Consider the following 15,882-nt stretch of genomic DNA (forward strand, 5'->3'; position numbering starts at 1 on the left):
TCCCGCCAGTGTACCGCTGCCCTGTTGAATCCTCCAAGGCGGCGCAGCTAGCTGCGCCGCCGAGGGGATTCCGACCCCCCCTACCGCCATCCAGTTCCTGGCGGTCCGCCCGCCGGGAACCGGATGGCGGTAGGGGGGGTCGCGGGCATGGCATGGGCACTGCAGGGGCCCCCGTAAGAGGGCCCCTACAAGTATTTCACTGTCTGCTTGGCAGACAGTGAAATACGCGACGGGTGCAAATGCACCCGTCGCACCTTCCCACTCCGCCGGCTCGATTACGAGCCGGCATCCTCGTGGGAAGGTCGTTTTCCCTTGGGCTGGCGGGCGGCCTTTTGGCGGCCGCCCGCCAGCCCAGGGGAAAACTTGAAATACCCGCTGCGGTCTTTTGACCGCGGCGCGGTATTTTGGAGGGCGGAATTCTGGCGGGCGGCCTCCGCCGCCCGCCAGAATCAGAATCACCCCCTTAGTGTTCTGAGATATAAGATGGGTCTCAGTGTTTTGTCCTTTTTTGGTATTAGGAAATACAGGGAGTAAACACCTGTTCATTTCTGATGGTTGGGTACTAGTTCTAGTTCTATTGCATCTTTTTGTAACAACTCTTGGACTTCTAGTTGTAATAGATCCAAGTGCTGTTTGGACATGTTGTGCGCTTTTGGAGGCATATTTGGTGGTAATTGTAGGAATTCTATGCAATAACCATGTTGGATAATGGCTAACGAGTCCGTAGTTATGTGTTTCCAATTTTGGTAATAATCTGTGAGTCTCCCCCCCACTGGTGTTATGTATTGGGGATTTGTGACGTTGGAGTCACTGTTTAGTTTGTGGGGTTTGTGTTTTTTTTGGAATTTCACCCTTGTTTTAGGGATCTGTCCACCCCTATATTGTCCCCGAAAGCCTCCTCTTTGGTATTGGCCCTGGTATGTGGGTCTAGCCTGTGAGGTAGAAGGCTCTGTGCTTTTGGCCCAAAACCCCCCTCTAATGTGTGGCTTCCTAAAGGTGCCTCTGCTGTGTGGAGAGGAGAGCGCGCCCATGGCTTTGGCCGTATCAGTGTCTTTCTTTAGCTTTTCTATAGCTGTGTCCACCTCCGGCCCAAACAATTGTTGTTGATTAAAAGGCATATTTAGCACAGCCTGCTGAATCTCTGGCTTAAATCCAGAGGTGCGTAGCCATGCGTGTCTCCAAATGGTGACTGCTGTGTTTACTGTTCTGGCGGCTGTGTCTGCTGAGTCCATAGCAGATTTTATTTGGTTGTTGGAGATACTTTGGCCCTCCTCTACAACCTGTTGGGCACACTTCTGAAAGTCTTTGGGAAGGTGTTCAATGAAATGTTGCATTTCGTTCCAATGTGCCCTGTCGTATCTTGCCAATAAAGCTTGCGAATTGGCAATTCACCATTGATTGGCTGCCTGTGCTGCTACCCTTTTCCCTGCTGCATCGAACTTCCGACTTTCCTTGTCTGGTGGTGGTGCATCCCCAGAAGTATGTGAGTTTGCCCTTTTCCGGGCTGCTCCTACTACCACTGAGTCAGGAGTTAGCTGTTGCGTTATGTACACAGGGTCCGTAGGGGGAGGTTTGTACTTCTTCTCCATCCTAGGTGGGATGGCTCTGCCTTTGACTGGGTCTTAAAAACACCTGTTTAGCGTGTTTTAACATGCCTGGTAACATAGGCAAACTTTGGTATTGGCTATGTGTTGATGACAGGGTATTGAATAAAAAGTCATCCTCTATAGGTTCGGAATGCAGTGCTACGTTATGAAAAGTAGCTGCCCTGGAGACCACCTGCATGTAAGCAGTACTATCTTCTGGTGGTGATGGTCTTGCCGGGTAGCAATCCGGACTATTATCAGATACTGGTGCATCGTACAGATCCCATGCATCTGGGTCATCTTGGCTCATCCCTGTGTGCGTTGGTGATTGCATCATTGGGGGTGTTGCAATTGGGGACAGTTGTGGTGAGTGCGGTGGTGATGGCTGTGGTGAAAAACATGGTGGTGTTTTTTCTTTCGCCACCTTTGCTTTTGGCTGCTTTTCTGTTTCATGGAAAGCTAGTTTCCGCTTCATTTTAATTGGGGGAAGAGTTCTTATTTTCCCTGTGTCCTTCTGTATATGGAGCCTCCTCTGTGTACAGTCTGGCTCTCCCATCTCTAGTTCTTGTCCAAATTTATGGCCTTGTAGTTGTGAGGAAAGGCCTTGTTCGTCGGTATAGAAGCTTTGTTTTGGCTCTGAGGCTGGATGTTTCGGCACCGAAACCTTTTCAGCAGTCTTTTTCGGCTCTGAAGTAACTTTTTTAGGTTTCAGGGTGCCGATCTCTCGGTGTCGAGTATACTCTGTGCCGGTATTTCGACCGGAGTCGGATGTCTTCGGCTGGTGTGTGCCCTTTTTCGGTGCCGATGCTTGGTCACCGTGCTTACGAGTAAAGCCATGGCCTGATGGCGGTGGCGTCCCCTGGGCTTTCATAATTTTTGTTTGAGTTTTGGCCGGGGCTGTTTTACTTAGGGTTTGTTGCCTCGCCGGCTGCTCACTCTCGGCCTCGTCCTAGTCTGAATCAGGAATGGAGAATGTCTCCTCTTCTTCGGCGTCGGGGTGTCCAGCCGGGGTCGACACCATTTGAAGCCTTTGAGCTCTCCGGTCCCGTAGCGTCTTCTTCGACCGAAATGCCCGACAGACCTCGCAGGTATCCTCTTTGTGTTCGGGGGACAAACACAAATTACAGACCAAATGCTGGTCTGCATAAGGATACTTAGCGTGGCATTCGGGGCAGAAGCGGAATGGGGTCCGTTCCATGAGCCTTGAAGATGCACGCGGTCGGGCCGACGAGGCCCAGCCGGGGAGTCGAAGCCCCAAAGGGCTGCCGGAGCTCTTCTTTTCTTCGGTGTCGATGTGCTACTGCTAACCCGATACCGAGTGCAAACAATACCGTCGAATTTTCAGATTGTTAACTAACTTTTCCGAACCGAAACACGGAGCGAAGAGGAACACGTCCGAACCCGAAGGCGGAAAGAAAACAATCTAAGATGGAGTCGACGCCCATGCGCAATGGAGCCGAAATGGGAGGAGTCCCTCGGTCTCGTGACTCAAAAAGACTTCTTCGAAGAAAAACAACTTGTAACACTCCGAGCCCAACACTAGATGGCAGGATAATGCACAGCATGTGTATCTGCAGCTACACATGCCATTGAACATGTATATATTCGCCACCAGTTCTCTTGCAGTTGCAGGTTGTGTCTTCAAAGCAATGCACATACTTCAACTGACACGTTTCAACTGTAGCTTTTAGGCAGCAATAAAAAAGTCAAGTAACTCTTCTGATTATGTTTCTGCTACAACAGGATCTGACTTTTGTCTAGTGGCAGTTTTAATTCCATAAAGTAGCGCAGAAGGTTTATATGCCTACTGCAAATAACAAATCTGTATTTTATGTAAATAGCTGAGTGGATTAGTAAAGTCAGCCAATACCCGTGCTATAATGCAAATGAAATGTATGTGCGAAGGGGGGCTATGGAGAGATGAAGGGCACTTTTGCTGGGCGGTAGTGAGAGAATCCAAGGAGGTCATGGGAGTGGGAGCACCAATAATGATTGCTGGACTGGGCGCCAGATGCGCTAAAGACTATGACTATTGGTATGTGACAAAGTTAAGTAATAGTGTGTCTTTTATGTTTTTTTTGAGTGTCTTGAGAGAACATGCTGATTGAGGGAAGAATCGAAGGTAGGGTGACTGACCTTTACTGTTGCACGCATCACACACACACCCACCAGCAATTTTGTGACTGTCTACATAGGCTGGTGTTTTAGAGTGAGAGTTTAGCCAGTAGCACAGATGGCGTCTCATTGGATGACTGCTGCTTAAGCCCTAACTCGGGTTATAGAGGACAGCTCTGACGTAGGATCAGAGACAGACATCATCTGAGGGATAGGACAATGGTGCAGACTCTGGGAGTGATTTTTCCGACAGCTCCTCTTCCAGTGATTCTGAGGGAGTTGATGAGGACAGTCCTTCTGTCCCTTCGCAAGCACAGTCTGTGCAGCGGGACAATAGCAGGTTAGCCCAACCCAGAGAGCAGGTGCATGTGGCGGCAACCACAGACCAAGTGCTCTCTTAGGAGCTCCCCAATTTAGTTCAGCGCCAAATTCCACTGCCCAAATCATATTGTGGAGACATCAAAATTATCTATCACAAAACAAGCTGATTTTGTAAGGCCGGCACCTGCGTTTTTGGTCCTGGGCTCGGCGACCATATAGGGAAACCTACCAAACCCAGACATTTCTGGAAACTAGACACCTGAGGGACTCCACTGAGGTGTGACGTGTGTGGATTCCTCAAAGTTTTCTTACCCAGAACACCCTGCAAAGGTGAAATGTTGAATAAAAACTCTATTTTTTCTAGCATTTCTTTAACACAAACTACAGGAATATGCTGGGATCCACAAAATTCCTACCATCCAGTGTTTCTCCACCTGTCCTGATAAAAACGCTACCCCACTTGAGTGCCTGTACCTAGTGCCTGCATCAGGAATGGATCACCCCAGGGTTAACAGTTGCCCTCATGTAAGGACTAACATTGACTGTTGTGTGATCCATTCCTGACACGGGCACAAGGCCTACCAACACAAGTGAGGTACCATTTTTATCGGGAGACTTGGGGGAATGCTGGGTGGAAGGACATTTGTGGCTCCTCTCAGATTCCAGAACTTTCTATCACCGAAATGTGAGGAAAAAGTGTTTTTTTGGCCAAATGTTGAAGTTGGCAAAGGATTCTGGGTAACAGAACCTGGTGAAAGTGCCATAAGTTACCCCATCTTGGGTTCCCCTAAGTGTCTAGTATTCAAAAATGCTCAGGTTTGGTAGGTTTTCCTAGGTACCGGCTGAGCTAGAGCCCAAAATCCACAGCTAGGCACTTTCCAAAAAAACACGTCAGTGTCAATGTAAAAATCCGATGTGTCCATGTTGCGTTTTGGGGTGTTTGCTATTGCGGGCACCAGGCCTACCAACACAAGTGAGGTACCATTTTAATCGGAAGACTTGGTGGAATGCTGGGTGGAAGAAAGTTTGTGGCTCCTCTCAGATTACAGAACTTTGCAGCACCCAAATCTAAAGTGTTTTTGCCAAATTTTGAGGTTTGCAAAGGATTCTGGATAACAGAAACTGGTGAGGGCCCCACAAGTCACCCCATTCTGAATTCCCCTAGGTGTCTAGTTTTCAAAAATGCAATGGTTTGCTAGGTTTCCTTAGGTGCCGGCTGAGCTAGAGGTCTCAATCCACAGCTATGCACTTTCCAAAAAATGTGATGTGTCCATGTTGCGTTTCCTGTTGCAGGCGGTAGGCCTACCCACACAAGTGAGGTACCATTTTTATCGGGAGACTTGGGGGAACACAGAATAAAAGAACAAGTGTTATTGCCCCTTGAATTTCTCTACATTTTTCCCTTCCAAATGTAAGACAGTGAGTAAAAAAGAAGTCTATTTGAGAAATGCCCTGTAATTCACATGCTAGTTACGGGTACCCTGGAATTCAGAGATGTGCAAAAAAACACTGCTTCTCAACACCTTATCTTGTGCCCATTTTGGAAATACAAACGTTTCCTTGATACCTATTTTTCACTCTTTATATTTCACCAAATGAATGCTGTATACCCGTTATACAATAAAAACCCATTGCAAGGTGCAGCTCATTCATTGGCTCTGGGTACCTAGGGTTTTTGATGAACCTACAATTCCTATATATCTCCGCAACCATAGGAGTCCAGCAGATGTAACGATATATTGCTTTAAAAAATCTTCCATAGCTTGAAAAAGTTATAGAAGAAAACGTGGACAGAAATGGCTCTTTTTTCACCTCAATTTCAATATTTTTTTTTTATTTTAGCTGTTATTTTCTGTAGGAAAACCTTGGAGGATCTACACAAATGACCCCTTACTGAAATCATACTTTTGTCTACTTTTCAGAAATGTTTAGCTGTACGGGATCCAGCATTGGTTTCACACCCATTTCTGTCAGTAACTGGAAGGAGGCTGAAAGCACAAAAAATTGTAAAAATGGGGTATGTCCCAGTAAAATGCCAAAATTGGGTTGAAAATAGGTTTTCTGATTCAAGTCTGCCTGTTCCTGAAAGCTGGGAAGATGGTGATTTTAGCACTGAAAACCCTTTGTTAAACGCTGATTCGAAATCTTTGGAATACCACACACAGTACAAAAAGAAAGAGATAAAACCAGATGAAGGCCCAAAGACCTTCCCATAATGAATCAATGCGTTACGAAGAAAGGATGATATGTAGCAAAACAGTCTGATTATGTACAGTGTTCAGATTTATTTGCTATGAAAAAATGTGTATTCAACTTATTGTTTAGTGGGGTGGCGTAAGTAACATCCGAAAATAAAATTTTATATCAAGCTGTTGAAAAAGGCTTTGGCTAACACCAGACATACAGATGTGTACCTTCAAATGAGGTAAGGAATTCTGCCGTTCGGTTTTCGGGTCGACAGACAGCAGGGAAGATAGCGTGTAATTTTTTGTGATAAAGATAACATTGAGGAAAGTCTCAGATCCTGTTTCTCTGTCCCACTTAGAGTAAAGCACAAGGCGATGGTTAAAAACTGCATTTCAATCTTTAACATTAGACTTCTAGATGCCTAGATTTGTGGTTAAAATATACATTTGAAAGTAATCGGTTATCAGCACAAAACTGGCTCTGAATGTTTATCACCGACATTAACATTTAAATGATACTGCTTTCTTTTAGGCGGACTGGAGTTCTACACAATATACGTCGTCAACTTGCACCCGCTCTAGTGGAGGCATACACTGATGCAAGAAATGAGCACAAGCTCCCCCCGACCACTAGGAAGCTTTAATGGTGGCAATTCGAGGAACAGAGTCACAACTGAGATGCCATCTTATAGACCCCTCTCAATGCTCAACACTGATTGTAAGGTGGATTGTAAGGTGTTGAGTGATATCCTAGCCACTAGGCTTCTCCTGCAGGAGCAGGAAGTGATACGCCTACATCAGAGTGGGTTCTTCCAACATCGCGATAAAGAATCTAAAATAAGGTGCCTGATGGATTACCCCTCTGTCCACACCCAAATGCACTCAATCTCCATAGACGTTGATGCTTTTCAAATACCATACAGTGGAGGAATCTGTACTCAGGGTATGGACAGGACTGAACTACGCATTGGCATTAGAGTGTGGACGGTTGCTCTACACAAATCCCCTGGTGTGGTTTCAGATTGGGCATGTAATATCAAGGGGTTGCATGAGTGATGAGGGCACTTGTAAAGGGTGTTACCACTTCTCTGTCATAAAAGCAGAGCCACTGACCAGCATGGAACAACAAGTGAGATTATATAGGGGAATATAACCATACTCTATTATGTCTCATGCAGACTGCATGTTGTTTTACCTACAAGATACACAAAGAGACACAGAAGGGGCCATAGGTGCTCTAAGAAAATTTGGGTCAATATCAAGGCTGATAACAAGTTGGAACAAATTTAGAGCATACTCAATTCACCAACTCAAAGAAGGAGAAATGCCCCCCAGCATAACTAGTAGACTGAAGTGGGGCCTATCATGATTTATTTAGGAGTCCAAATTTTAAAAGACAGTGACATGCCTAACTATTGGGACATAAGACTAGGGACAGTGACGACATGAAGAAGCGTGGCATTTTGGAGAGGCTTGCTACACTTTTGTTTCCAGGGATAAAAGCCCTCTAAAAAATTATCTTAATCTTATCCAGGCTACTATACAGCTCTTCCCTTAGAATCCCAATGGAGCTATTCCCGGAAATTATGTTGTGTTACAGAACCTAATATGGGATACACACAGACACACGGTGGCTTTGGACAAGCTCCAGCTCCCTCTAGATGTGAGTACATAGGATTCCCAGACTTGTACTTTACTACCTGAAGGGGCAGATGCAATGGGCCACAACATGGGTAGAGGAGAGAGCCTGAAAGCTCACGAGAATACTGTGTAGTACGCCCACACTCATGTAGGTAGGGGACATATTGCAGAAGCAGAATAAAAGAAGAAACATGGTTGGGATAATAGGCTACTGGGAGTAGCACAATACTGCCGGATACGAAGTTTACAAAGATCACACAAACAAGTGCACAATACCCCAGAATATCCATTTAGGGCGCACAAAACATCCACCGTAAGGGAGACTGGAGGGGAGTTCTGTTGTGACTAGGCAAAGGGATAAGAAAGAGGGGGCCATCACAAAATTCAGAGATCTGAAGGAGAGCTAGGTCTTGCGAAGCCCCCTTTCCTGCTCCACATTTCGGTCAGTGCTACAATGCAGAAGCTATGGAAGGCAGGCCATAGTGAACATCCAACACCTAAGGGCCTCAGAATATTATGCTCTATCAATGGCAGATACAAGGAGATACCACTCTTGAACCTAGCACTTCTAGGTCAGGTTAAATGTTGACTATGTTAAATGTTGACTTGTCACGTAGTTGATAAAGGGAAACTAAAACGACTCGTTTTCTTTCATGACAAGGCCAAGTGATGCAGTTACCTCAGACAATCACCAACAGTGCGTTCTTACAACTTAGTTCACACACATGATGGCCTTCAACAGTATCTTTTTTTAATATCCTAAACAGATTTGTTTTTGCCAGGTTCCAATTCAATCTCTTTCCCCTGTTGGTTGGGTTCCCTGCTAAATGTTGTAATTTACTAGATTTGTCCCTGGTGACGGGAGCTCTGTTCAGTCGCTATTGCACATCGTGTTTTTTGTTCCTTTTATCAAGCACCCAGAAGGATGTTTTTATTGCCAATTCTTAAAGCTTTCAAATTTTTGCAATGCAAACCTCTCCTACTATTATTACAACTACACTGCCCTTTGATTTGCTGCTCAGTTGACTCTTATCTGGCAAGCACTAAAATGAAGAAAATGTGCTATACTGTGTATTTTTCCTTTCCGTCAAGATGTATACTCGCTGTTGAATAATTATATTTATTATGTACGTATTGCTGTGCTTTTATGCTTTAGTCTTTTATGCTACAGAAATATATCGAATAAAGAAAAACTTGAGTAGACTCATTAAAGGATAAGTAGGTGTTGAACCTGGATAAACCTATCAAATAAGAGGACAGTGGAGAAAATAGTAACGTCCCCAAAACTACAATTAATACACTTTTATTACATACATAGCACATACATTATTACAAAAGAATTTACCCACAAACACAGCCATAATGCCTCACGCACAGGGCGGTAGATTAAGACTTCCAGAAAATGGTCTTGTGGTACACTGTAGTTCTAGATTATAGGGCAAATGTTGAATTAGTATACAGGACACCTGAAAGGAATACAGTCAGGGAGCCAGGAGACTTTATATTGGAGCTAGACACGTGTCCAGAGGGCAAGAAAAATAACAAGCAGGTTTGTTGACCTGATGCTAACCCATGCAAAATGGCAAGTGGCTATGAGGCGGAAGGCTAGTAATAGCCCAGCCTGAATACATGGCATGGAACAAGGTAGATGCTACTAGAATAAGGTACACAATACTAGCCTCAAAACCTCAACGCAAAGCAGAACAAGGAAGAAATTCCATCTTGCAAGACTAATAGAGAATATACATAATAAATAAGGTCCAATGCTAGCGTTTGGGGGAAGGTGGTGCACGAACAACCACCCTTGCAACACTCGACCAATGGAGATAGATCATGCACCCACGCCTAGGGAATGAGCACTAACAACACTGAGGAGAATTAAAGTTCTTAGGTTTTTCTGGATGTTTATTTTAGCAGATGTGGTTGGTTTGGGATATGCCTTGAAGAAAAGACCCGGTCAAATTGCCACAAAACTAATGTTAGAGAATTAAAAATAGCAATACTGTACTGAGCCGTTAACAACCCCATTGCTCGTATATGCTACGTACAAAAAAATAATACAAATGTTAAAAACAAACACATATAATCCGACATGAGCTTTAAGAGACAAACAATAGGTAACCGATCAAAATAGCATTAAAAATTCCACTAACCTTCCGTATCTGTGGCACTGCTGATAACATTTGTCAATTTGGCTCTCAAACTTGTGTGTGTTACTGTATTCTTTCCGGCACTTTCATACCGTCCAGTACCCAGTGAAACTACACACTGCAGGGGCACATTTGGCCAAAGACACTTGCACTCGTGCAAAGCAAGAGCAGAAGGATTGTTAATAAGCAAGCCTCCGTCCTAAAAAAACAAACAAAAAAATGTTGAGAAGCTCTACAGAAATTCACTGTAATAACAAATCAAACATCTTTCCATGCTCCAAGATGGCTGGTCTTAGCATCAAGTATAGTTAGTACCAGATAGAAATAATAAAACAAATGTATAGTTACACATTCATAATTCTGGTACATAAAATAATAACAAGCACTGGCAAAGGCAAGAGGCTGGAGTTTAACTAATGAAAGAATTCCTTACCTTCATAAACGCCTTTCACGGTAGCAACACCTTGTGAATTTCCCCAGGTGCCAGACTGAATCAGGAGCTTTTTTACAGCAATCTCTTAGGCACTGATAGGTGGTTTTGTGCGGCTCCGTGTCTGATCAGTACCACCCTAGGATATGATGTCTGAGCCACTATATCTGTGCCATCTTCACACACTGATGTCACTTTTTTGTGCTTTCTATCTGAGCGATGCAGAGCCCAAAGAAAACAGAATATGCCAGTGTGCATATCTCCAGACTGGGATCTTATAAAAGGATTTTATGAGTCCATATCACAGAACCGGGAGGTGGGTGGGTCGGTGGGGAATCTAGTTACACAGATTATCTACCAGAAAAGGCATTACCGAAGGTAAATTCTTCTGACAGAGGATTTTAAACCCCAGATTCCTCACCTTGTGAACTGATACCAAAGTAGTACCTCCCCAAGTGTTGAATCTGTAGAATAGCTCAGACAAGGAAATCCTACAGGATAGGTCGGATGAAACGCCCATCCTGCCAGGCCTAGTTGTCAAAACAACAGTGCTTTGTGAACATGTAGAATGATGGGTATGTAGCAGCCAGGCAGATGTCTGAGACTGGCTCACCGTGTTCCAGCATGGTGAAATGAGCATGCAAGACTTCTGGGAGCTGTTTCTTGGCCAGCCCACATGATACCTTAATGCATATAACAATCTATAGGTAGATGTTTTTCTTTTGCCCTTTTTCATACCAGAGAAACCCACAAACATTTGACCATCTACACAATGGGCTCCTGTCAGATTAATGTAAAAACAGAGGGCTTGGTTATGGTCAAGACGCTGAAGACATTTATCCTTCCTGAAAGTGAGAGGTGGGGCATACAAGGCAGCAAGATGATGGATTGCTCGATGTGGAAGGGCGTAACTACCATCAGCAAGAATGACGCTTTTGTCTGAAAAGAACATGTGCATGGCTTTTGGACGGCCAACAGGCATAAAGAAAAGCTGTGCATCAGTTCAAATGGAGTGCACATGAGGTAGGTGAGACCCAAATTAACATCCATTGCAGCATCACAAAAGCTATTGGGTAGAACATGTGGGTTAGCTCAATCAACGCATAACAGGTGATTTGAAGAGTGATGGCTGGTTTAACAAATGCAAAATTGCCAAAAGCTGACTATTAGGCAATAGACAAACCAACAGGATGTCGGATGACTCCGCATTCAAGAGCTGGATGTCACGTGGGGGGATGGGGACATACAACAAACTTCTCTCATCATGCTGAGTACACAGTTTTGGTAGAGGGACGTCTGGCTGCCAAGATGACACCAATGACCTCGGAAGGGAGATAAAAAGCCATCAATTGTTGCAGCCTAATCTCCACACACAGAGGTCTGTTGTGCAGGCTCGAATGCTGCAGCAGAAGGTACTCCTGGAAGAGCAGCTTAATTGGAGGGCTAATGCTCATGGCCAGAACTTCCAGATACACAATCCTCACCCAGTCCGGGGTCACTAGGACAACCTGAGTCTGTATTTTCTTGATCTTTTTCAGCTCTCTGGGAAGCAGAGATAGGAGCAGAAAGGCATGCAGGAGTCCTCTTCCCCCAGTTGTGACGAAAGACACCTCTGAGGGATTACTGCCATGGGAACTGCACAACACAAAATTCTAGACACTGCATGACCTCTGTAGTGGCAAACAGATCGAACCAGGATTCTTCTCACTGCTGGACGATGTCCTGTGCCACCTCTGTGTGTAAATGCCATTTGTGATTTGCTAGGCAACGGTGGCTGGTGTTTAAAGATCCTGCCAGGTGCTGCGCAATCAGGGAAAAGCCCTGAGCGCTCAGCCACTTTCAGAGACGTAGGGTCTCCTGGTACAGGGTCCGCGACACCACTCCACCCTGTTTGTTGCAATACCACATGGCAGTACTGCTGTCTTTGAGAACCTGATCTGTTCCTCTCTGAAGGTCTGGAGGAATGCCTTCAGGACCAAGCTAATCATTTGCAACTTCAGGAGACTGATGTTGAGGTGAGTTTCCAACAGAGATCAGCATCCTCCGATTGCCACCTCTCCCAGATGACCTTCCCAACCCAGAAACGATACATCTGTCACAAATGTTAGATCTGGTGTTGTAGGGAGATTGCTGGGTGTTGTAGGGAGATTGCTCTGCCACCAATCCTAATGCGGTTGAGCAGCCACCACCTTAGGTCTTTCACATTCTCCTCAGACACCTGGATGCAGCCCACAGAGATTCAGGTGCCACTGCAAAGCCTGCATGTGCCACCTGGCATGGTCCACAAGCAGGACATAGGATGCCAAGAGGCCCATATAAGCTATACAGCTGCTCTCACTGAGACACAGACCAAGGGATGAAGCATCTGGATCACAGACTGAATGTTCTCCACTCACTGTGGTGGAGGGAAGGCTCAGAAAAGCACCATGTCCAGTATGGCTCCAATGAAAGGGAGTCATTATGAAACAGTCAAGTGTGACTTTGGCACATTGATGGAAAAGCCCAAAGATTTCAACAGGTCAGCCGTTGTCTGAATGTGATTCGACTGCTTGAGACAAGCTCGCCATCAGTAGGCAGTCATTTAGGTCTATGAAAACTGATATTCCCAACCTCCGCAGATGGGCTGCAGACATCACCATCACATTTGTGAACATCTAAGGTGCACTAGTAAGGCCAATGAGGAGCACAGTGAACTGAAATTGCTCTTGGCCTACCTGCAACCGTAGGTAGTGTTTGTGGGACTGCAGGACAAGGATGTAAAAAATGACCAGAAAGTAATGGGAGTAACAGCAAGTCCTGATCTCTGATGCCGCCACACGTTCTATTGCACCTTTGGTCAAGAGAGCCTGAACGTCTCCTCGGAGTATGGACAAAGGGTCCTTCAGGAGGTGTTGTGGTAAGGGTGGAATATCTGGAGGATGCAACAAAAGGGTAGGGATAACCATGTTCCACAATCTGGAGCACCAAGTGGTAGAAGATGGGGCTAAGCCAAGAGAGCAAGCAGCAGATTTGCTCTCTTTATATCTTTCCAAAGCTGAGTTGCCTTTGCTCCAAACAGCCAAAAGCCATCAAAGGGCATGTCCATTAGGGATTGTGGGTTATCAGAAGAGCGGCCTGTGGAGAGAATCCAGGAGTGGTGCTAAAGGACCACAACATTTTTAGCTGCTCTTCCCAGACAGTCGGTTATATCCAGGACCGAGCAAATTGAGTGCTTTGCTGAGTCCTGGGCAGCCATTTTTCAAATACCTGCCCAGGAGTCAATCTGTATTGATGGACCTGTGGGCAAGGCTGGCAGAAGAAAACATACGCTTGGCAAATGTCTCAGCTTGCTTGCATTTTCTATAGGGGGGAGTTGTGGAGAATGCCTAAGGGTTAAGCAAATTAGTAGATGCTTGTATCACTAAACTCTCCGGAGCGAGGATTTGGAGTAAAAAACACAGATCCACCTTGCCTATTTCCCAGGAGCAAGATCCTGCTTGCCCAAGTGCCCATCAGCACATCATTTAGAGCCTCACTGAACAGGAGCAGAGATTACTGTCTCGTCTGGCCTGGGCTGAGAGCCTCAGTCAGGACATTTGTTTTTACCCCTGTTTTGGGTAGGGTAAAGACCAAAACCTCTGCCTCCCCCTAATCACTGCACGAAAAGAGGCAAACTCTTCAACTGCCGTAACAAGGATAGGAGAGGAGAGACGAATGTCTGGAGAAGTGACTAGTCAACTGGCATCGTGAACGTCCAACAGTATGTTCTCCTCGTCATAAGGATCATTGCCATCATCTGCATGCGGTTGGGAGGTTTCTGAGTCCAAATATGAATACAGATGTGCCATGAGTGATCTTGGGGCAGTGGGGTGGAAACTGAGTTTTGGAGTTTGATAAAACTATTGGCTCTAGTTACGATAGTTGGGGCCAGAGTCGAACGCTGCACTGGTGCTGGAGCCAGAGGAGTTAGGCTTGGAGACTGGGCCAACCTCCAAGCGAGGCCAATTGGTGCAGCTGGGATGGATATCCTGCCAGTAACCCAACTGGAGGCAACCTCAGGTTCATACAGCCCAAAGATGCTCCAGAGGGATGAAGTGGATTACCAAAATGTTTGTCTGGGCCATTTAAATTTAATGGAGTTGGTGAGGTGCCATTGAATGGCCCAGGAAATTCGGGCACATCGGAATCAATTACAGAATATGTTTAGTCTAGGGGTAATTACCTCATTGTCTAGAGGTACTAAGGGCGTCGCAAAACTGCAAATGGTGGTTGTGGCAAGTTGAAGGGGACCCATATTTTGACTTTTTGTGATTCTTGGACTTCTTTGACTTACCTAAACTCCTGGACCACAAAGACAACCGGTAACAAGAGTGTACCCAGGAGTGAGAGCACGACTGCATCTTTGACCTCAACCTGGACCAAGCCTTCTTCCACTCCTTCCAAAGTTTTGCAATGGTAAACTTGGATTTGTGGTCGTGGATGGTCATCTTGTTCATATTTGCGCAGCATTTGAATGATGCTGAGCTGAGGCACTAAAGACAGACATTGTGGGTGTCTGTAACCAACATTTGTCGGTTGCAGTGATTGCAATGTTTCTGTAGGGGACCTGTCCCTTGCACACTGGAAAAAGAGAATTCGGTTGAGCTCCAAATTCACACTGGAAGGTCTCAAAAGGAAGTAACTGACACTTAGTTGTGACGGTGGTGAAGATAGAGTGGCTCCGATTACATATCTGGGGCGGGACGGATCTGACAGAGCCGCACAATGTCATCAATTGACATGTAAGGGAATTGCTCTAAAAAATCTCTGGATCCAGCATGGCGTCTAGGGAAATTCATAAGATGAAGAATTAGTGCTTGTAAGCCTCTGTCAGAAACAACATTTCTTCAAACCTATGTTTGCATTTGTCACGTCATTTCTGGGCCTATGCCTATGATACAATTGACAGGAAGCACAATATTTGTTTTTTTAACCAAAAATAGCAAGCAATCTCACAGATATGGAAAATAAAGTAAATAGAGAAAAGCATTGATTGTCGCTGAGAGTCTATGCTCATTTCAGACTGATATCCCAACATTTGCCAACACTCTGCAAACAACAGACACATTCCATACTTAGGAACACCTACCATTACAGCCTTGCAAACTTTCACTGATAACCTTTTGCAAGCTATCTACTGACAAATCTATGTACACCACATGCAACATACAAACTTTGTTCAGACCACCTATTCACACACTCCTGTATGCCCCTTACCATCACACTCCTCTGCAAACCATTCACTCTGAAGTCCAGACAGCTGTTTCCCTGTCACACATTTGCAAACCACGACTAACACATCTCAGTAGAAAACATACATATGCACCCCCAAAAGCGACCACCCACCATTCCAGTAGACAAAGCATAGCTCACCCATGGTCGCCACCTGCAGAGACACCTCCTGCAGGCCTCAACACACTAATACACTCCTCCTT

The 15,882-nt window shown here is 45.3% G+C and overlaps 1 protein-coding gene across 2 annotated transcripts in view; it reads right to left on the reverse strand.

The window, feature by feature from the left end:
• PNPLA8 (patatin like phospholipase domain containing 8) overlaps positions 1-15,882 on the reverse strand; it is a 281,202-nt gene that overhangs the window by 59,850 nt on the left and 205,470 nt on the right. For both annotated transcript variants that reach the window (XM_069228884.1, XM_069228885.1), the window contains one exon: positions 10,003-10,198. In XM_069228884.1, the coding sequence (XP_069084985.1) occupies positions 10,003-10,198 (196 nt within the window). The remainder of the gene's footprint in view (positions 1-10,002; positions 10,199-15,882) is intronic.

This window comes from Pleurodeles waltl, chromosome 4_1, assembly GCF_031143425.1.
Source record: "Pleurodeles waltl isolate 20211129_DDA chromosome 4_1, aPleWal1.hap1.20221129, whole genome shotgun sequence".
NCBI lineage: Eukaryota > Metazoa > Chordata > Amphibia > Caudata > Salamandridae > Pleurodeles > Pleurodeles waltl.